This window comes from Frieseomelitta varia, unplaced genomic scaffold (genome assembly GCF_011392965.1).
Source record: "Frieseomelitta varia isolate USP_RPSP 00005682 unplaced genomic scaffold, Fvar_1.2 scaffold_184, whole genome shotgun sequence".
NCBI classification, from domain to species: domain Eukaryota; kingdom Metazoa; phylum Arthropoda; class Insecta; order Hymenoptera; family Apidae; genus Frieseomelitta; species Frieseomelitta varia.
The window spans coordinates 501-22,575 of record NW_025109572.1 but is presented as its reverse complement, the minus strand read 5'-3'; the positions used below and the strand labels follow the sequence as shown (position 1 = coordinate 22,575).

The window sequence follows — 22,075 nt, the reverse complement described above, 5'->3', positions numbered from 1 at the left end:
CTCCACTTCTGTTGATCTCGGCCCCCGAATGTATATATATATATATATATATATATATATATATATATATATATATATATATATATATATATATTGTACACATACACATATATACTCCCTCTTATGCCATATGTACGGCAGATTGTATTTTTCTCAATTATTTTCCTTTCCATTTTCCAAACGTTAGCCCCGACCATTCGAAACAAAACCGGTAAAACAAACAGTATTGCGAATTTTTCGATCAGAAATTACAATTTTTATCCGACAAGAGATGAAAGGAAACGATTGCTTTCGTTTCGTTTGGATGTAGCAGGATTGTTCGCGGAACAATGTTCGAAATCAATCTGGGAATGTTTGCTGAAGTTTCGAGATATTTATTATACAACGAAGTGTGTTTAAATACAATTGTACAACGCGTGCTTAAATATTGGTGTATCAAACGCGTAATGCAATTTTCCATTCTCACGAATGGAACCTAAACTCTGTATAATACAATCGGTTGTTTTATAAGTTTCATTAATTCTTGGAACTTTGAATTTTTAATAAATATATAATTACCGGTGAGATAAACCGATGAAATGTTTCAAGCGCTTTCATACGCTTCCCTGGAAGTGGGCATCTCGATAGATTTTCCAGAACAAATTGTTGATCAGAGGCGAAGGAGGAGAAAAGCGTGGAAAGGCTGGGAGAGAGATAAGAGTCACCGGCAAAGACAAAAGTCAATTGGCTCTCGGAGCTGGATTCCAATACCATGAATGGACTTTTAAGCAGGCGTGCGTCACTCCTATATTCTCTCCTGTCTTATCTTCGAATCTTTTAGCTCCTGTCTTGGGGATTCTTTGACCTCGCTCTGATTTCGCGCGTAACCTCTCGCCAGGATATTAGAAGGAATTGCTAATTGATGCAAAAGAAGAAGAAAAGAAATTCTTTCTGCAAAAGCTGATCGACGAGTATTGAAAATGTTTGAAAGTTGTACAGATTCTAATCTTAGAATACGCAGATAAGTCACGTTTTCTATCTTCTTTTACAATGCAAAATTATCTTTCCATTGGATTTCAGTACTAATTTAAACAAAATTTTTATTCCCTTCAAAATGTTGAAAATATAGCTTCGACTTCCGTGGGTAGTTGATCGGTCATCTCTTTCAATTTCGTCACATTTCGAATTTTCAAATCAGAAACTCGACGAATGAATCCAGTTCGAAATTATTTCAAGGTTCTCCACACCCTACAATCCAGGATACGAACCTTCAAGCATCTTATTTTTAAGCGTCGGTCTCTGTTTAGAAAACCAGTGGCAATTCCTTCTGAGTAACCTTCGTGTTTCCTTTAAGAAAGGTTGTCACCGACAATGTCTTTGAAACGGCAACTAGGGTAAAGGGATGACGGTTATTAAAAATAGAAAGTGAAGAGACGCTGGACAAAGCGGTGAACGACGGTCTGTTTTTCCAGAGACGTGTGGCTGAATTTTTCAGCGGAGCGAGGCAAAGAACGATATACTCCGTCAAGGGGAGGGGTTCTTCAGGGACGTTGAAAGATGTTCTCACATCAATTGTATCCTTTGTCAAGTGCTATTAATTTCCCACTCTGGTCATCTCCCCGTGGTATCTTTCAGTTCTGTGGCCTGCCTCATTTAACCGAGCGGCTCTCGATTCAACGAGCCTGGCCTGATTTCGTTTATCCGAGATAACCGAACCAGCTTCGAATGTAAGTGGAAATTGAGTTCACTTCAGTCATTTCACGCGACGTCTGTAACTCCTCTCTTCTTTCTTGGATCGTGAATTCTGGTTTCCTTGAGAATTATCGATCGATATTAATTAATTACGAAACAAGCAAGTTGTGTGATCGACTATATTTTGGGATTGGATTTTACGAGATAGATTCTTTAGACGTTTTAATTGTTTTAACAATGCATTAATGCATTTCATCGCTGTATTATTAATCAGCTGTTCTTTATACTATGTCGTTTACAAATTGTGCATGTAAGAATATTGTGATCTTAGAAAAAGTACGTTCGTCTTTATTTGAGAATTATACTTTTCACAAATTGTTTTATTTCCATTGAAACTAGACTATATATATCATTGATCGAAATTCTGTTTGAGAAATTCAGTAGAATTTAATAAAAAAGGTACAGTTCTAAAAGCGAGCCAAAAAAGCACGCGATGTAAAATGTTGTAGCATAATTTTCAAACGAGAAAATTTAATGCAATTCGATTGTTTAGTCATCTTTATCAACTTTCGATTCCACGATTGTGGAAATTTCTGGTTTGACCATGAACTTTGTCTTTTAAAATTTACGTTGGAATCTCGCGATCGCCGCGGTGATTAAACATTTTTTCTCACCCTCGAACGTTAATTTATGGAAACAAGTCGTATTCGAATGAACATTGGAACAAAGAATTCACAGAAATTGACCAGACGAAAAAGTTGCCCGAGTAATATTTACTTTTAACGCGGCGATCGACACTGGAGGAAGTTCGACACTTTGCTCGTTAAACGTTTCTATCTGCAACTCTGTTTCGAGTGCTTTGTTTCGGGGCCAGGCGTTGCGACAATTTTCGGCACTTGTTGCACACAGTCGGAGCATTAATTTCGAGCTGGATCTCGATTGGAATCGATTTATCTTCAAGTCACTGTTTGACCACTGTTGGCCGATTTAGAAATATCGAACACCCTTTACCAGGGTATCGCTTTCAATCACTCTGGCTTTGTACGATTCGTCGCGATTTGAAAATCTGAAAATTTAGATCACTCTCCGCGTCAAGTTTCTTTCTTTCATTTCACGTTTATTATTTATCGCTAAAAACGACGAATTTCAGAATTTCTTTTCTTTTTTTTTTGTTAAAGTTTTATAATTGTTTTGACAAAATTAATGTTAAATTTCATTCAGCTGGAAACATAATTATATAAATTTATTCATCTTCATTTTATACTTTCGTGGGTGTAAACGTCGGTATATTATATCACGAAGCTTATATTTTGGAGTTTTGTATACTTCTTCGTGTTACAAATCACCTGTGTATCGTATAAATTTGAATATCTCAAAACTAAGAACACTCGCAATTAGCAAAATTCATTTAAATTCACATCTCTGTGTTTCTTTCCGTATCGTTTTGTATTTTCGTGTTTCACATGCAGTTTCTACTTCGATCGTCGAAACGCAAACAGACGAATTAGGATTGAAATCCGCTTGGACCATGGCGATCCTCCTTTCGGACCAAAATGTCACGAGCACCGATTGATCGCTGGCTAGGCTCGTGTAAATCCGGCCGATGATCGATAATTAGAGAAACGTACCATCGGGCCAGGATCTCTCGAATCTGGCAGGGGAAGAGAGAAAACAAAAAATTGTTCGGAAATGTCGGCGGCATGGCCGGTCTGCTGGAATTCTGATACCGGTGTATCGATCCTAATCTTCTCACAAATATGTTGCGCAGTGACACGAGCAGATGATTTACGAGGCCGGCCCGTTGCGGCAGCCGAGCCGGAGATTCTATTGTACGCGAACAAACGCTTTCCAACCCGTCTGCCGCTCGATGCCCAGTCTCTTGGCATTCAGATAGCTGCTGTTCAGCACACCGACGCGCAGCGTTGCGATCACGTTCACGGACACGCCGCCTGATCGTCTTGCATCATCGTGTAATGGGTCGCAGACGAAATAAAAAAAAGAAAAAAAAGGAAGAAGAAGAAGAAGAAGAAGGAAAAGAAAAGAAAAGAAAGGAAAAGAAAATAACGCTCATCCTAGAAATTGAATTCTTTTGCCTGGGGAAATATTCTTTATCGATACGTACACGCTTTCCCCTTGTACTTGACAAATTCTGCTGCTCGAATTCAATTCGAAGCTTACCGTGGAGACTGAGGAAGTTTGTATTCGTTTCACACGTGTGTGGTAAGTGGTTCAACATGTCAAAAATCGATCATGAATTTTACCTTGTTCCAGACTTTAATGTAACGAGCGACAAATAATATCGTAATACTTTAACGCCGAGGAATGAAAATATTCGATCACGTTAAATTTTGAAATAACGAGCTTTACGCTTACGTTTCAGATTATATTTCGACAATTTCTCCATTATATTTGAAATTAATATTCAATACTAATTTTGTTCACAAGAGTTTCGAAATATTCTTTAACTTTTTTTTTTAAATGCTCGGAAACTTTCGTTCGCCTCGAAACGAGCCTGACACCTTTCGATGCAAGTTACTCGGAATTTGACTAAAGTGTCCTTCTGTCTCAAACTGTTTATTCTTAAATTTTGCTGTCCGGCCGGACAAGGTCTAAACGAAGGTTACGAAGGTTTTGTCGACCGGTGAACAGATTACGTAATTGAATAACGATTACAAAAGTGTTTTCGGTCGATGGTTTAAAGCTGAACCAAATCAAATGGAAATTAGAGAACGACTCTGTTACTTCTGTTATGTAAGTGCTTCGGCAAAAAGAGAACAGGGCGGAGGGAAAGAGTGGCGACTTTATCAAGCCGAGGAAATTGTCTTCTGCAACTTTGACAGAAGCAGAAGAAGCTTTATTTAGAAACACGCTCGGTAAGCGCTGCCGAGCGCTCTTCAGGGACTCGAAAAATGGGACAACGTTTTAAATCAATCGTCGTTCCTAGTGTACAGTTCCACTGGCTTTGTTTTTCTTTTCCCTCTCCGTGATTTAGGATCTCTGTACGCGAATGGCTTTGAATAGAAAATTCACTCTCTCTCTCTCTCTCTCCCCCTGTGGTCAACTTTCATAGCGGAGACCATCCGGTCGCTGTTTTTATCGCTTTAGGAAATTTCACGTGCGATGAGTAACTTGGCAGAGCGTAGTTTATCAAATATTGTTAATAATGAAAGAGTTCTTTGGACGATAAATTTTCGAGCAGACAAATTCGTGGATATCAGGCTACGTTATCGCAACAAGATATTTCTAATGAACGAGCCACGCATTTTTGATGAACGCAGTTTCCGAAGCCGACGAAACGAGAAACTAATGAAACTCCTGAGCGACGAAGAACTCTGAGATACGTTTATTTTCTGTTAAAAGGGACTAGGAAAATTGTTTCGAGGGGATGATAAAACGAGGTCTTCTCTCTTTTCTAGGGAGATAAGCGCGCCAACACGCGTACTCTCATTAACATTTAATTAACTACGTAATTCTTTTAATATGAAAAGCTTCGCGAGCGAGAGAATGAAGGAGGCGACAAATTTTCGTTCGTTTCCCGTTTATATACGAACTGCATGTACGAGGCAAAGTGCACGACGAAAGTGCAAAGAAAGAATCCTTCTTCTTTTCTAATGCAAAAGATTCTCGTCATAAAGTCAGATGCTTTTCCTTTTATTAATCTCGTCATCTTTGTTCCCTTCGTCGACTGAACTCATAACTTCGAGACTACGCAGTCGGGCATACGTGCCTTTCAGCCGGCAACAGGAATTCCGAGCACGTGTTGCGATCGAGCTTTACGATCGAGTGGAAGTGTCAAAGAAATGAACGATCGACGAGCAACAAACCAGATTGATTACAAAGATGAAATCTTTGAATCTGCGTCAGCCTAGGTGTCAAGTATCGGTACTAACACTGCAACATCATTTTAGAACTCGGGAGTTACAGTCAGTTTGTTAACAAAGTAAAATTTTACGCGTTATTCGATTCGATATCGGGCTGCGAACGTTCATGCAAATGAATATTTTCACTTTTTCAACACGATCGAGGAAATAGAAAGCGATAAATTGAAATGATGGAACACATATTATTCTTATTTCGCGGTAAATTTCTAAATTTAATGATGTTGGCAGTTATTAAGCCACTATACTACAGCCATAAATTATTATTCGTTTCTCGTCGTAACACGCAACTAAATATTAATACACACGTGTACAAACCCACTGCTATTTCATTTCCGAATTAATAAATAAACATCACCCGCGGAACAATCTCCATTAATTACCATAATCAACCCGAAGCTCACTTTATTCGACAGAATAACACTCCCAAAATTCTGCTTACAACTTACTACAAATAAAATATCCACAAAAATTGACATACTTATCCACAAAATTCGCTTGGAAACCCGATTAGATCGGATTAAAATTACCAATACTTTGGACCGCTGTAATCTCAAAGATAACGATTGAAGAGCAACGAAAGTGGACTTGGTGGAAGCGCGGAAGCCTCCCCTTTGAAGCAGTCTTTCATTTATCCCGTTACGACTTTCGGTTCCGGAGATATTGTCGTTTGAAGGCAACTGTAATTTTTAATCGTTTAGTATCTCCGTCCTTGTCGCACGCTAGCCCCAACCCTCTCACTCGTGCGCCACAGTAGTGCTGGTCTACCATCTATCACACGCCGTGTCAGTAGTACTGGTCAGTGACAGTCGCATTTCCAGGAAAAAATGTAGGTCACGGCGTCGTCAAGGCCGTTCCGCCATCTTTCACCGTCTTAAGACTTTGCACGAGGCACTTTGATAGCTTGTATCTCCGCAACCGATTGAGATATCGGTATGAAACAAAGACGAGCTTCAACGGAAGGCTTCCCTCTGTCGATAGAGCGTACTTTGAAGGCGAAATTTTTAATTTCTTTGAAGATATTTCGAGTAGAATTAGAAAGTATTCTCGTGACATTGTACTACGCTTATTCTCTGCGATTTAATCTTATCGCGGGCGATCTGACGTGGATGAACTTGAAGCTTTAAGAGTTAAACTTCGGGAGTTGAATTTGACAAGTGTACAGTATCGTTAAAAACACCTGGAGAAAGGCTGGATTATCCATGTGATATTTTCGTTTCGGTGTAAAAGCTTGCCAATAGAATTGACAAGTATAAGGTGCAAGTGAAATTGAAATGAAAAATCCAAGAGAATGCGAGTCTTTTCTTAACCGGCGTACATTAAGGCTCAAGGGATATGGCAATTTATTTGATCTCACGATTTCACGCTTGTAGCATCGACAACAACGAACGTGCGAAACGTGTGCTTCTCTCGTCGAAAGCACTTCACTAAGCTGATGCTTATAGTGGAACACGTATTTTATGCTGATCTCCGTACGAATTAATAAATGCTTTCAAATATTCAAGATGAAAATATTCTTCTATATACGTATCTATGTTCGTTTCAATGTTTTATTTGGTGAAACTCTTTTTCAATTAGAGAACTACGTCCGATCGAAACGTATAAGTTCCATTAAACCTGGTATTTTCGCAGTGGCTTTTCTCCCCTAGATAGATATTTTTTCTCTCTAACTTTTTTTCCCACCTCTCTCCCTACCCCCTCCTCTCTCGCCGAACGAAATGCAAAGAAAAATAGATACGCACGCGCGCTCACGTGCTTTTTTTCTTTTTTTTTTTTTTTTTTTTTTTTTTTGTATTTTTACACAACGCGAAAGGCGAACAGCGAATGGAACGCCGATTCAGGGAAAAGTTTTCGTATATCCGCGACGTGACGCGTGTTATTTACAATCGGTAGTTTCAACGTTTGCTCGCATGGCAAATTGAAAATGAGTGTGCCACGTAGTTTACGCTTGTCACGTTGAGGTGGTGGGGGTAGGATTTTCATGTCGGCGAAACGCAGTTGATAGCCGCTTCTACTTGCGGAGCTCCCGGCCAGTAGTCAGCCGAGAATTTCTAGCGTCGGGATTTCTACCGTAATTTCCATTATGTCGTCTGTTATTATTATTATTAGTTTTCCATTGTCGGAGAGAACTGATGTTACAACGTCTCTTGTTTTCGTTTGAACGTATCTACACTTCCTATATAGAGGAATGGACTTTGTAATTAGAGTTTCCCATCAAATGTAGCGGAATGATGCACCGGCAAAACTGAGATGACGTTCCGCTAATGGCTTTATTCTCGTTTCGAATATTGCTCGCGAGACGCGAGCGACACGCGAGCTCGGAGCAGCTAACATAACAACTCCGGAACGAAACGGTTTTCGTTTCGGTAATAAAAGCGAAAAATCAATTTATCGCGCATTTAGCTGGAAAATGGAAATTGCAGCTGCGATCGCGGACTTTGAAATGACCGTTTTGAAAGCCAGAAAAGAGTACAATATTCTATAATGTTTCAGTGGTCTTTACTTCCTTTACTTCTTTCAGCAGTTTAACGAGCATTCGCCATTGGGAAACGTCTTATCAGTGGAATATGAGGAATATCACCTCTACAAAATGTACAGAATAGTCATATGGGTTATCATAATTTTGAGCTATAGTAATTCATGAACAAACACCTTCGTGAATATACATATACGTCTCATTTAAAATACAGAATATTAATTTTACAACTTAAAATTAGCTATTAACTATCTTTCAAAAAAAAAAAAAGAACGTACAGTATTTAAAAAATTGTCCAAAATTATTTCGTTTATTCTCTCTAGTCATTCTCAGCAAAATTGCACAACTTTGAAAAGTTTCAGAGAGCTCAGGTATAAAATAATTTTATTAATCATTCTACAAAGTCCTCTGTTTTAAATATTTGCAGATCTTTCAACTGTCCCTTCAAAATCCTGATCCACTCGTTAATCCCGACGAAAAGACATTGACATACCGCGTAGTACGACACACGTATGAGTATGACACACGCGACAATCCGTTGAAGTTATCCTTCAGGATCCCCCTGATTCACGCGATGATCGATCGAACGACACGTCACGACGCACTCACTCACGCACGCTGCATCCCACTAACAGATAATTCTGTTTATTACAGATAAACTCCGGATGGTCGTTGGGGCCTGAGCTTTGCGACATGTGGACCAGCAGCGACGTTCTCTGCTGCACTGCCTCGATATTGCATCTGGTGGCTATCGCGGTCGACAGATATTGGGCAGTCACCGATCTCAATTATATACAGGTTAATTAACACTGTCGCGGTCTGTGCAGGTAGAGTTCCTGCAGAGGGACTAGAACGGCAACGAATGACGAACTTACGTCACGATCGCGTGGGCTGTGCACCCCGGAGGGATGACAGTATCGAGGAACAGATTAGGAGACGGAAGTGGAAACGCTCGTATATTGATCCCCTAGAACACGGGTAGCTCCGATAATCGAGCTCCGATGACCCGCTCGCCCTTTGTACCATCAGAGATCATTAAAGTCGACGACGCAATTAGCACAGGGTTATTGCGTGTACATTTCGCGACGGTTTGCTTCCCTCCCCCTTTTTCACGCTGCTGGATTCCATTGAACTCGCGCGCCGTGTCGCGAGGCAACGCGTGATTTACTCTGTATAGCGTAATTGTCGAAGGAATTGGGAATTTGTGTAATGTGAAACTGTGATTTCTCCTTTTTCATTTAAAACGTTACACAAGAGTTTCGTCGTTCAAGGAAAGAAGACACTGAAGCTAAATGGAAAGTTATCGTTATCACAGATCCTTGTTATTAACAGCGTCTCGTATTAATAAATGCTTTCAAGTATACGCACTTAGTTGACCCAATAGTTTTGATTTTCAAGGGTTATATCTCATGTAAATTCTATTTTGAGGATGGTTCGAAATTTCTGACTGGTGTCTGATAATCAATCCCCTGTGCTATCACTGACAGTCAATAACTAATCGAAATCCTAAATCCCATGATATCCCGCCGCCCGCATGTTCGGCTGCTCTCGGAATCCGAGATTTAGAATCGTGACGTTGCTTGTTGCAATCCGGTAAGCTGATTGTCTCGAACCAATGAGGCTACGGATTACTTTCGCTTTAATCGCGGGAATATTAAATTCGTCGGGGAAATTCGCGAAAGACGAGCGTTTTCATTTTTCAAAGGAAAGAGAAATTAGAATCGTCGTGCAGAAATCAGACTTTTGATTTCATTACGTCTCTCCTCAGCCCGATATTTTTGCTTCTTGGAAATTTAAAATTGATCCGTTTTGTTATTCGCCATTACTTTTCGTGCAGTCGCAGGTAGCACAGACGCGCAGACTTCCCTGACCTCGATCCGAATATTAATCTCGAGCGCACGGGCGTTATAAAAATATTTTCGAGAGAAAAAGTAATCGCGGAGTTATGAGGACTCGCCAGTTCCCACCGAGGTGGGACAGCCGGTGAAAGAATTTCTTTACTTCCAGGCGAGGAATCCACGGCGGATCGGTATGTTGATCGTCGCCGTCTGGGTGGTGTCCTTAGGAATCTCGTTGGCGCCTCAACTTGGCTGGAAGGATCCTCATTACTTGGAACGTATAGCGGACGGGACGTGTCTCGTATCACAGGATCCTGCATACCAGGTACATGCTCCCTGATAAATCAGAATCTTGCCCAAGTTATTTCGAAATTACATCTGTCGGCTTTATTAATCTATTACGAGCGAATCTGACGACGCTGGTTTTTTAATTAATTCGACGTAAGATTACTTTTTTTCTTTCTATCTCCAATATACTATATCGGGCTAAATAAGATTTTTGCGAATGTTCGATCGAAAGATAGCGTGTTAAAATTCCATTGTGTCTCGATACGAAATTGCCAGATCAAGATGATTCAAGAAGTGGAACTTTTAAAGTAACGTGGAGCGTTTATTTTGAAAATGGTGTAGTTTCTTTCCGAGAAAATGTTTTCATTCGCCAGACTTACAGACATGTAATTTGAGTGAATCTGTCTCAGTTGTTTCAATCGATTGGAATTTCGTCGTTGAATGAAAATTTTTAGAATGATATTCAGGGGGATGTTTAACGGTGAGAATTTCTTAAAATACATTGCAGATTTTCGCCACTTGCACCACGTTCTATCTACCCCTGCTGGTTATTCTATTCCTGTACTGGAGGATATTTCAGGCGGCACGAAAGCGAATCAGAAAGAGACCGGGAACTATCGTGCAACCACCCCGTGAAAGAAGAGGCATCCTTACACTCGTCACAAGAAGGTTTCGCTTCTCCTGCCCACTCCACCCCCTCTTGCCCATCTCCCTTCCTCCCAGCCAAAGAACTCTGAATAGATACACGGTTTGCGAGACTCGTTAGCGGCCGCGCCTTAACTTCATCCTTCCTCCATTCTCGTGATTTTCACGAGGAAACCCGTTTCTTGCGCGCCGCAAGACTAATTACGTTGCTGAACCGGCGGCTACAGCTGGTTAACATTACGTTACGTTACGCTACGTCACGTCACGTCACGTTGATTTTAATCATCACAGCAAAAAAAAAGTCTCGGTGAAATGCACGTTGTTGGCCGGTAAGTGCGTGGGCGCTTTAAACGCTGCATTTAGGCAGCGAAGATACGCGAATTAATTTTCACCAGTTAATTAAGATTCCCATCCGGTAAGAACAATTGAAATAGAGAAAGAATTAGGTACTGAAACTATGAAAAATAAAATATATGCGTCAATGAATTACAGAATTACAGAGACAACTTTAATTCTCATTTGTCAGGCGACTAAACTTTAATTAACCGAACCAAAATGAGCCAGTTAATTAACCAGACCAGAAACGACCGATTAGACTGTCAGACTACTTGTCAGAGTAGTACAGGATATTTCCACTTAAATCTTAGACCGCTGAATTACAAGTACAGAATTGAAGAGATGATTTTTCATCTGTAATTTCCGAAGAAAAAATCGTCACGTACGGAAAGCGTCCACGCACTTTCGAGCGACACCCATCGCTCGAATAATTACCAATATTTCCATCGAATTTTCTGAAAGCAGAAAAAAAGAAAAAGGGTCGGAAGCAGCACGAACCTCCGCCTGATCAGAATTCCGCGTGAATTTCAGACCGAGGGAGGAGTCGACGGCGTTCACCATAACGAGATCCACGCCGGACCATTCGTCAATCTCGCCGGAGAAGTCGTCGTCGTACAACGGCGCGAACGCCACCCAGTCGACCACCGTGACACCGTCGGCGGTATCGACGACCACGACAACCACAACCACCACCGTGACGAACCCTTCTTGCAGCCACTCGACCACGTCGTCGAGCAAGAGGACACGCGAAACGATCGAGTCGAAACGCGAGAGGAAAGCGGCGAAAACGCTGGCGATAATCACCGGGGCGTTCGTTGCCTGTTGGTTGCCTTTCTTCTTGGTCGCGTTGCTACGTGCCACGTGCGAGGCCTGCGAGCCACCGGAGTTGATGGCAAGCGTCTTCCTGTGGCTGGGCTACTTCAACAGCACCCTGAACCCTGTGATATACACGGTATTTTCACCAGAGTTCAGGCAAGCCTTCAAGAGGATGCTCTGCGGTGGTTCCAGGATAATTCGCTGACAGTGGATATAAATTCGATTCGAAAAGAGAGAGAAAACAAAAAGAAAAAAAAAAGAAAGAAAGGGAAAAAAGAAAGAGTAAAACGCGACAAGAGTGATCGTCGATGGGCGTGAGTGCGTCGAAAGGGATGCGGATGGATGAACGACGAAAACGATCTCGTGTACATAAGACATTGTTAATTATTAATTCCTTACTCTCCTTTCGAATAGCGTTCGAAACACCTTATCCACGTATCTTAGGCAAACCTTAGAGAATCCGTGAAGCTTCTCCCTCCCTTGAAATTTCCCTTCCGGAACGATCGAACCGGTTTTCACTATCGTATGGATACTGGTCGCGTTTAACACTCTCGCTGCTACATTGCTACGAGGATAATTAACGATTTGATCGTCAATGGGATAAATTCTAAGCAATTCTGCTGACGCGATTCTCTGCATGTCGCGGAAGGGATTGGTCTTGTTCGTAGCAGCGGGCGTGTTGAAGATCCGCACGTGGTCAGTTTCCGAAAATGTTTCTCGCGCACCGAGAGACAACTATTTCTTAAATATAACGCCGCGTTACGCTCTTTATTCTAACGGCGAGAAAGAGAAAACGAAAAGAGAAAGGAAAACGAAGGACACTTTTATCTACTAACGTTTAGTTAACGACTGAAGGGAAGAAGAGGCGACGAGCGCCAAAAAATAGTTTCGAGCGGAACGAAGCGAATCAGAACGGGAATAACGAGGATGAAATCTCGGGGTGATGGATTATCCGGTGACCCAATTGAGATAGTCGCTCCACGACAGTCACTGTCGATTGTTTTAAGATTTCAATTGAAGCAACGTCCTCTGACAACGAGTGGAATTGTCTGCAAAAAGTCTTCTCTGCCTCGTTGTTAACGCGTTAACGGGCAGGGGACAAAGAAGTAAGAAAATTTCGCTCGATTCGCTGTACCTTAAACGGATTACTCGTGATTCAATTAGACGACGCACAATCCAACGATCTCTCGCGCTATCACACGCAACGTTGGAGCTGTTTTCACATTGTGCGTCCATCGAGACACACGTCGCCAAGGGAAGTTAATTAGAATCGATGAGTTTGCTCGAATACTGATTGCTCGAACCGTTCGAAACATTGGCGCCTACGCATGTATAAACGTTCTCATTCTTTTCGTTGCTGCTCATGAAATCGTTCTCTGCGACCGTCTCATATAAAGAGGGAAAATAAAATAGGGTTAGATAAAAAAAAAAAGAAAGAAAAAAATAAAGAATAAAAAGAAATGAAAAATATTAAAAAAAAAAAAAAAATGAAGAAGAAGAAATGGTACCGTAGTTCCCACCGATGTTCCATCGAGTTCTCATGGGTGAATCATAAATCACGCGTCATCGATGATGTCATCGTTAACGTCGTTCTATTGTAAATACTATGGCATTTCTATGATAAGCTATTCTTCCTCTCACTCTCTGAAGTACCGAATGTGAATCGGCGACGAAGAAGAGCGGCCAGGTGATTGCAGCTTGCGCCAGTTAGTTCGCATCGTTGTTCTCTCGAGGAATGTCGCGTTCGTTTGCTCACAACCTCGATTTTTGGCGCGAGACACGTCGGAAGAAATCATCTTCCACGCCCCTCTAATGTTCCACGATCGTGCGTACAAATCAAAACTACGTTCCCTTCAGAAAGCATTTAAGTATTATATACACGTATATTTTGTTTTCACGTATAGATTTCGTGAGTTTAGTGTGCAATTTTTTCCTACGATTGTTATTCTATTCTTTCTTTCTTGGATTTTTGAAGAGTAATTTTAGAAATTATGTTCACTCTGGTCTGTCATTCTGGATAGAATGTCTGTAGTTTCAGCTTTCTTTTTTTTATTACATACATCTTGTTAAAAATACTTTAAGCGATCCTGTTTTTTTGTTAGACTTGTCGCGCTTTTAATCCTTTACCTTCTTCCCGGATCTTTTCGTTAATATTTCTCTAATTAATTCTTTTGCACTTTTGCCGCAATCATTTTAATCAATTCTACCATTTCTCATTCTTTCCAGATCGCTTAGCATTTTCCTTTCGATTCTAGGAGCAAAAGTATTCCATCACCTTCTAGATACATAGGTTGTTTTTCTATCAACTTGCCCTAAACGAATCTCTCCTCTCTAGACACACGTTTAAAAAACAACAAGCAGCGACGTGTTCGTAAATCGTTGAAAGATTGTATCAACGATCGTCCAAAAACATCTTAACTATGTACGAAGCTTCTTTCTTTCTTTTTTGGATTTTTCGAGAGTAATTTTAGAAATTATGTTCACTCTGGTCTGTCATTCTGGATAGAATGTCTGTAGTTTCAGCTTTCTTTTTTTTATTACATACATTTTCTTAAAATACTTTAAGCGATCCTGTTTTTTGTTAGACTCTTCGCGCTTTTAATCTTTTACCTTCTTCCCGGATCTTTTCGTTAATATTTCTCTAATTAATTCTTTTGCACTTTTGCCGCAATCATTTTAATCAATTCTACCATTTCTCATTCTTTCCAGATCGCTTAGCAATTTCCTTTCGATTCTAGGAGCAAAAATATTCCATCACCTTCTAGATACATAGGTTGTTTTTCTATCGACTTGCCCTAAACGAGTCTGTCCTCTCTAGACACACGTTTAAAAAAACGACAAGCAGCGACGTGTTCGTAAATCGTCGAAAGATTGTATCAACGATCGTCCAATAACGCCTTAACTATGTACGAAGCGCATACGCTAGCGAGTTATCGTTCGTTGTGTCAGCGTTCGAGTGTGTGAACTTCGAACGATGCGACGATCGAAGTCAAATACCGATAAACGAAGGAAGGGAAAAGCGTATAACTAAAAAAGCGACCGATAGCACGTTCGTGCTATTTGTCCGACGATTTCATTAGCTTAAGATTGCGCTCGATTTCCGACGATGCAATATTAAAATAAACGAATTCGACGACAAGTTTCGTGGTGTTCGATTGTGCGGTGTGAGAGAAAACACACACGAAGAGAGAAGACACACACACACATACATACATATACACGCACAAACGCACGCGTACGTATTGAAAAAGACAGGCGAGAAGACACGACGAGGCGAGAAATGAAAAAAAAAAGAAAAAGAAAAGAAAAGATACCAGACTTTTACAACGATGCTTCGTATGTATATTATTTCTTTGCAATCACTGATGTAAATAAATGCAACAGTTTGAAAACGGTCGGCTGAGTCGCTCAGCTGACGTCAGCTTGATATTCTATGCTTTGCTTCCTCCTCTCTTTCTCTCTCTCTCTCTCTCTCTCTCTTTTGATTATTTTTGTTCTTTACGGAAAAACTGTTTATCAACGCGGCGGAAAAGCAGGAAATCTCCGTTCTCGTGGACGTGTTGTCGCGGATCCTTGGCTCGTTGGTTTAACGAACGAATTGTTCGACAAGTGTTACGACCAATTTCAGCATCGAGCATGCCGACGTACGATAATTACTAACGACGACCGTCAATATAACTGAGTATAACGAACGTTGCCCGACGTAATTGGACGATTAGGGCGAGAGAAAAAGTCTGACGAAAATGTTGCACGTCTCTCTCTCTCTCTCTCGAGATATCTGCATAGACTGCTCCTAATCAGCAATCCGCGATATTGACAATATAATACTCGACGGCTCGTTTAAAACTCCAACTATAAGAGATCTTTCTCGTATCACAACAAACCATAACTACGTGTGGTTTGATAAAAATTGTTATTTGATTCTGCGTGGTACACAAGCGTAGAGATAGGTGTTTCCTGTAATTTCTATCGACATCGAACCTATCGGCTCGAGAACAAATATAGAGGGAACGTCGATACGAAAATCATCGGGGGCCAGCAGTTAATAGCGATATCGCGTAACGCCTCCGTGATATAAAATTATCAGCCCGGCCATTTGGCTCCTCTGTAACAGTTCTCTGGAAATTCAAGTTCGGTAATTAGTATCGTTGCGAGCATTAACACCACGGGACGAGGATGTTGCTCGAAATTTGCCTGTACGTGAATAGCTTTGAATTTTCGCTTTGAATTTTCGACTCGTACGTGCAATTACGAATGTTGTGTAAAATCTGTTCATTAACCACGCAGATTCTGCTCGATGATTCTCGTCGACGTTGGGGCGACCATCGATTCTGGAAGTGACGCGGGTTTCTCGGAGTGTTCAACGAAGGAGTGCAAAGAATTTGGTAAAGTCTCGTTTGAAATTTCGTTGCTCGAGAGGGATGGCTTTTCGTTTACGATCTTGTGAATCAGCTAGGAGGATACTAACGAACATGAACGCCTCGGCGGATCCGTGTGTGGACTTCTATGAATATGCATGCGGCAACTGGCCGAGAACCGAGTCTCTTCCGTCCGGCGAGATTTGGCAGATGCGAGCGGCCTCCGACAGCGAGAACAAACGAAGAGTCGAAGGTAAACGCTCACGCCACCCACGTTTCGTAAGCTTCCCCTCGAAGATAACGAGCGAAGGATTTTGCAGAGATGTTGAACGCGGAGCTGCGTGGCGACGAGATTCCTCCGGTCAAAGTTGCCAAACAGTGGTACAAAACTTGCATGGACACAGGTAGACGATCAATCGATTTTGTATCGTTTCGTTTCACGGTGTAGAGAAGAATTGATTCGAAAAATAATGATAATAGAAATACCGAGTAGAGTAGCTGAAATTTTCGCCGTAAATCTTCAGATTTGGTCAAATTTTACGACGTAAAACGATTTTACGAGAATTTGAAAATTATGAACTTGCCGCGAGATACTAGGAATTTGTATGCAAAACAGCCTCGGAAACAACAGCTTCGTGGAACGTTGGAAATTTACGGGTTCTGTAAATCACGAAGTTTCCGTGAGAAACGAGAAACAAAAATGAAAAACAAAAACAAAAATATAGGAATTTATAAACTTCACAAACTGTAAAAATGCCCATGTAACGGGTAGGCGCTTCTGAAATTTTTAAACTGTCGGAATTCCTGCGAAAAGCTTCGTAAATTTTAGAAAATTTAAAATTTAACAGACGTCGTTAACAATTCATGGCAGCAAAGTACTACAAGTTGTACGTTGAAAAAATAATCGAAACAGAGTCGATAAATTTGCAGCAAAATCGTAGGGAAATGTGCACGTGTCTCGTCGATTCGATGATTCTCAACTGTTCGTAGAGAGCATGAATAAACGAGGTGTGCAGCCATTACTGTCAATACTGGATGAGATCGGTGGATGGCCGATAATAACCGGGCGAAACGAGTGGAACGAGAGTGGACAGAAATGGCAGAATATCGACGACTATTACGCTCATTTGCGCGGATTTCATTTGTTGCACGACGTCCGGGTCGCCACGTACGGCGCCAATGCCAGAGAGAAGACCGTGGTTGTAAGTGTCGTTGCGTCGTTTCTACGCAAACGATGCAAACAACTTTGCAAAATTCGTTTTGACAATTATTCTTTCAGCTGGACGTTCCCAGCATGCCACCGTATTCGTGGACGTTGTGGGAATTTTTCAATCCAGCTGACAATCAGACACTTGGCAGCATAAAAGATCTAAATTATTGGAAGTACAGCATGAGGATAGTTTCGAAAATAGCCGAGTCCGGAGGATTTCACGTGACGAAGGACGAGTTGGAAGAAGACATGAAAGAGATATTTAATTTCGAATGGAAATTATCGGAGGTTCTATAAGTTTCTAATTTTTTTTCTGAAGAAATCAGAGATTTTTCCTGTTGGCTGGAACTATATAATTTGCAGATGTCTAGTTTGGTTGATGATTACGTGAACATGACTGTGAGAGGGTTTCAGAGATGGTACGACAGCTTGAAACCGCGTACAGAGAACGCTAGAGTGAGTGTAATTTTGCTCGTGGTATTTTTTCGCGGGTTTCTTCAGTGACGAGAGAGAGAATTTTTTTTACAGATAAATTGGGTAGACAAAGTAACAGGGATTTTTAGAGAATCAGGTATCGATATCACTGAGGATACGGTGTTGAAAGTATCCTCACCCGGTTACTATGAAAAGTTAGTTCCCTTACTTGACGAAACTCCAAGTCGGATTGTAGGTAAGAGGTATTCGTGACTTTTTTGAAATTCATTCACTTATTGTTTTTACATATTCGTGAAATAGTGAATTATCTACACTGGAGCTTCGTTTCGTCGATGATCACAAAAACTACCGACGAGATGAGAGAACTGGACGAGAAGATGACCGAAAACGATTCGAACGAACAACAAAACAGGTTTTTATAATAAATCGCAGATTTTTACGTACGAACGTCTACATGTAGAAAAATTCCAAATGTCTTTCTCAGCTCGCGAGAAAGATTAAGAATTGACTTCGTAAAAAATGGGAAATTCCTAATTTCTCGCGAAAATGTGCAAATTTCTAAATTTCCTAGAAACGTCAAATATTCTTCTCCTTAATTATAATATAGACGGTCCACCGGCGAAAATTAAAGTCGCACGTTCGACGTGGAACCTGTCAAATAATTGGAATTCGTTATCTCTCATTAAATCGGACGCAATCGTGGAAAGTAGAGCAGCGACTCGGGTAAAATTCCGATATGGTGCAATTAAGATTATGGCGTGCACACGGGAGGCATTTGGTAGCCTCGTGGCGACACGTGGCGGCGATTTAATTTGAATTAGTCGTACGAATCAGCCACGGGCAACGCGATTATTTTCGAATTATTCGCAGGTCGGACTTGTGCATCAAGGAGGCGGAAATAGCGGATGTCGTCGCGTACGAATACGCGAGAAGATATTTCTCCGGCGACGTGGTGAAAATGGTAAAATTTCGTTGAATGAAAAGAGAAAAGAAAAAGAACGAATTTCGAGTTTACACGTACAAAGTGTTCGAGTTAGAATGCAAATGTTTAACTTACTGATGTTGAACTAGACGTTGAACGCGTTGGATGACATGGAGGAGGAAATGAAGATCGAGATCGGAGAGTCGAATTGGGCGAACAAGGAAATAAAAGACTTGGCACTGAGAAGAGTCAAATTTATAAAGAAGAATATCGGTTATCCGGATTGGTACAACAACGCCACCATCATGGAAAATTATTTTGAAAAGGTCTGTCGATTTCCTTTGCTCGCAGAGGCGACTGAAGATTGGAGGGATTTTGTGATTTTGTAATTTTCGTTGGCTTGCAGCTCGCGATGGGGCCGACGTATTTTGAAAATTCTCTGAGCTTTCAGAGATATTACAAGTTGAAAGAATTGCGTCTCCTGAAGCATAAAGACGCAGCAAAATCGTAAATATTCGTGTAACACAATGATTAATTATTAACATTTGAATTTACGTTGGAATTTTTACATCAATTGTAAAATATTACAATCGAATATTGAGCATATCTTTCTTATCTACAGATGGATTGTCGATCCTCTGACGATCAATGCGTTCTACTTGAGCGAATCGAATTCAATCAGTAAGTTCCATTAATTTCAACACAATACAAACCAATAATAAACCGACAAGGTTTCTCATTTTTATAATTACGCTCAGCCGTGCCACTGGCGAATCTACAGAAACCCTTTTTCAGCAAGAATCAGCCAAAGTACGTGTGAAAATCACTCGTCAATTTTTGTTCGATCGTTGAAAGTCTTTAATTGCAATATTTTTCCAACAGTACGATCAACTATGCGTTGACTGGATATTTATTAGCTCACGAATTGCATCATCCATTTGACGAGCTAAGTAAATAGCCTTGTCCAACAGAAATTTACATTGTTCTCGTAACTGTTTCGTTAACTTGGACATACTTTTAGAACGTCTTTTCAATGAACGCGGCGAGGAAATAAGCTGGCCAGAAGCAATGACTAAACAGTACTATAAGAGTGTCCAATGTTTCGTAGATCAATACGACAATTATACTTTAAATGGAACACCTTCTGGCCCAAAAGTGAAGGTAACAATCTATGATTCGTTTGTTCATAATTTACTCATTTATAAAGAGTCGTTAACAGAAAATTATGGCGTGATCGGTATCCGCGAAAAAAAAAACGTATTACTTATTTATGAAATTGTCAAAGTTTATTATTATTTTACAACGAGAAGTTGTTATCACGGCGATTATTTAACAGAATTATGGCAATCAGACGTTCGACGAAAATATGCCAGACACCATGGGACTGAAAACTGCTTTCAAAGCGTACAAACGAAGGGAAATTATGAACGGCGTACCAGAATTGAAATTACCCGGTTTGGGAATGTTCGATAACGATCAGCTTTTCTTCCTCTCGTCTGCTAATGTACGGATCCCAGTGAAAATGTCGAGTCTCCTAAGAAATCAGTTTAACAAACTTTCCATTATTTAATTATCTCTTTCATTTTTCAAGCTATGGTGCGAAACCAGAGATTCCGAGGCTATAGTTACAGAAGCGAAACTGGACATGCACAGTATCGGACGATTAAGATGCATTGGAGCCCTCTCGAACAATCAAGACTTCGCTGAAACATTTTCCTGCCCTCTGGGCAGCCCCATGAACCCCAAGAAAAAATGCAACATTTGGAAAATATAATACATCGTAATTCTTAAAACTTTCAACGAATAAAAATTCAGTGCGCAAGAAGACTGCCACTGTGAAAATGTAATAAAAATAAAGAGGGAAAGGAAACGTATTCCATAGCGAATAATTTATTTACGATTTGCTTTCGCCGTTTTACCGAACAATAATTCATCAATTTTTAACGCAAAAGCAAATTTATAACAACAAATTGAATTGGTCTTGAGAAATTTCTTTGAAGAAACTATCTGTAGAGAAATAATTTACACCATATAACAAACAATATTTGCAGAAACAAATTCCTTTAATACCTCCAAACTTTTATAAACTCGAGTTTGTTAAAAAATATGTTTCAATCAATTTTTTCTAATGTCTTCAAATAGATCTTTAAATAATCAAATCGATGATGAACTTTTCGTCCCAATTTTCATCAATCGTTGTTTTAAACCTTTATATTTCTTCATTGATGAAGGAATATACTGCCACGTTCAATTCAATAAATAATTCTCGAAGCAGATGTGTCCATATTTTTAAATTATAATTTTCATCAATAGTAGCGCTGCAGTACAAAATTTTCTTGAATCAATACGACAGGATGTGACACGAAAATGGTAAGAGGGTCCTGAAATCCCCAAATCGTTAGCCGAAAAAATACATTGTATGCTAAAGGTCTGTTCATATACTTCGTCTGTGCCTATGTCATACATTATTGCTGTGTTCCCGTTTCATACGCGACACGTATTACTTTCCTTAACGCACACCAGTGCAATCCTTGATACTGTGGCTATATTTAGATGTATGCTTTTAAGAAAGATGTAGGATGATGGTCAAGGTAGGACAAGGTCAAGCTAAGGTTACAAATGATATAAGAAGGTAGAGTTGACTCATGTACATTTCAGACTTGCCTCCAGATTCATCAACGGGGCCAATAGCGGCGACACTTACCCCAGACGTTCGGTTTGTTAGGAATCTTTAGGATGAGGAGGGACACGGTCACCCACCCTAGAGGTGTTACGCACGCTGCACGCTTAACCTTCAGATCATAGGCTAAGCGACATCAACTTGCAGCTTGTGGTGGTCGTATCCCATAAAACTTCTGCATTAAGTTGCAAATTTTCAAAAATTATTGAAAATAAAGTGTGTTTACATAAAAAAATGTAAATAAACATAGGAAACCAAAATAAACAACCAAAAAAATGTAAATAAACATTGGAAACGAAAATAAACACAACAATGTCTGCAAATAAAGCGAAATTTCAAAGTTTTCGAAATTCCGACCCCAAATTTTCGAAAATTTTTCAAAACAAAGAGTGTTTACATCAAAAAAATGTAAATAAACATTGAAAACCAAAATAAACAACCAAAAAAATGTAAATAAACATTGGAAACCAAAATAAACACACCAATGTTTGCAAACAAAGCAAAATTATGAAATTTTCGAAA

At 40.2% G+C, this 22,075-nt stretch overlaps 2 protein-coding genes across 6 annotated transcripts in view; both read left to right on the top strand.

The window, feature by feature from the left end:
- Nucleotides 1–15,250, top strand: part of LOC122538968 (5-hydroxytryptamine receptor 2A-like) — a 171,995-nt gene extending 156,745 nt beyond the window's left edge. For all 4 annotated transcript variants that reach the window (XM_043673505.1, XM_043673502.1, XM_043673504.1 and 1 more), the window contains 4 exons: nucleotides 8,680–8,823; nucleotides 10,033–10,188; nucleotides 10,660–10,820; nucleotides 11,664–15,250. In XM_043673505.1, coding sequence (XP_043529440.1) covers nucleotides 8,680–8,823; nucleotides 10,033–10,188; nucleotides 10,660–10,820; nucleotides 11,664–12,153 — 951 coding nt within the window. In that variant the 3' untranslated portion in view covers nucleotides 12,154–15,250. The remainder of the gene's footprint in view (nucleotides 1–8,679; nucleotides 8,824–10,032; nucleotides 10,189–10,659; nucleotides 10,821–11,663) is intronic.
- Nucleotides 15,251–16,033: 783 nt separating this feature from the next.
- Nucleotides 16,034–20,747, top strand: LOC122538977 (neprilysin-like). Of its 2 annotated transcripts, XM_043673521.1 has the most exons (18): nucleotides 16,034–16,144; nucleotides 16,236–16,333; nucleotides 16,401–16,559; nucleotides 16,627–16,710; nucleotides 17,297–17,508; nucleotides 17,586–17,804; nucleotides 17,880–17,972; nucleotides 18,045–18,186; nucleotides 18,252–18,363; nucleotides 18,822–18,912; nucleotides 19,023–19,199; nucleotides 19,280–19,380; nucleotides 19,496–19,554; nucleotides 19,632–19,683; nucleotides 19,756–19,823; nucleotides 19,895–20,034; nucleotides 20,210–20,377; nucleotides 20,465–20,747. In XM_043673521.1, the coding sequence occupies exons 1-18, from the start codon at nucleotides 16,125–16,127 to the stop codon at nucleotides 20,645–20,647; spliced, it is 2,178 nt and encodes a 725-aa protein (XP_043529456.1). In that variant the 5' UTR covers nucleotides 16,034–16,124; the 3' UTR covers nucleotides 20,648–20,747. The 2 variants fall into 2 exon arrangements, with proteins under 2 accessions (XP_043529456.1, XP_043529458.1); XM_043673523.1 differs by lacking the exon at nucleotides 16,627–16,710.
- The last annotated feature ends 1,328 nt before the right edge of the window (nucleotides 20,748–22,075 follow it).

Excerpts from the sequence above, each read along its gene's own strand:
- LOC122538977 (XM_043673521.1), top strand. The coding sequence starts at position 16,125 with ATGTTGCTCGAAATTTGCCT. Across the intron at positions 17,509-17,585 it reads CCAGAGAGAAGACCGTGGTT|CTGGACGTTCCCAGCATGCC; the intron begins GTAAGTGTCGTT and ends TTATTCTTTCAG. Across the intron at positions 19,381-19,495 it reads CATAAAGACGCAGCAAAATC|ATGGATTGTCGATCCTCTGA; the intron begins GTAAATATTCGT and ends TCTTATCTACAG.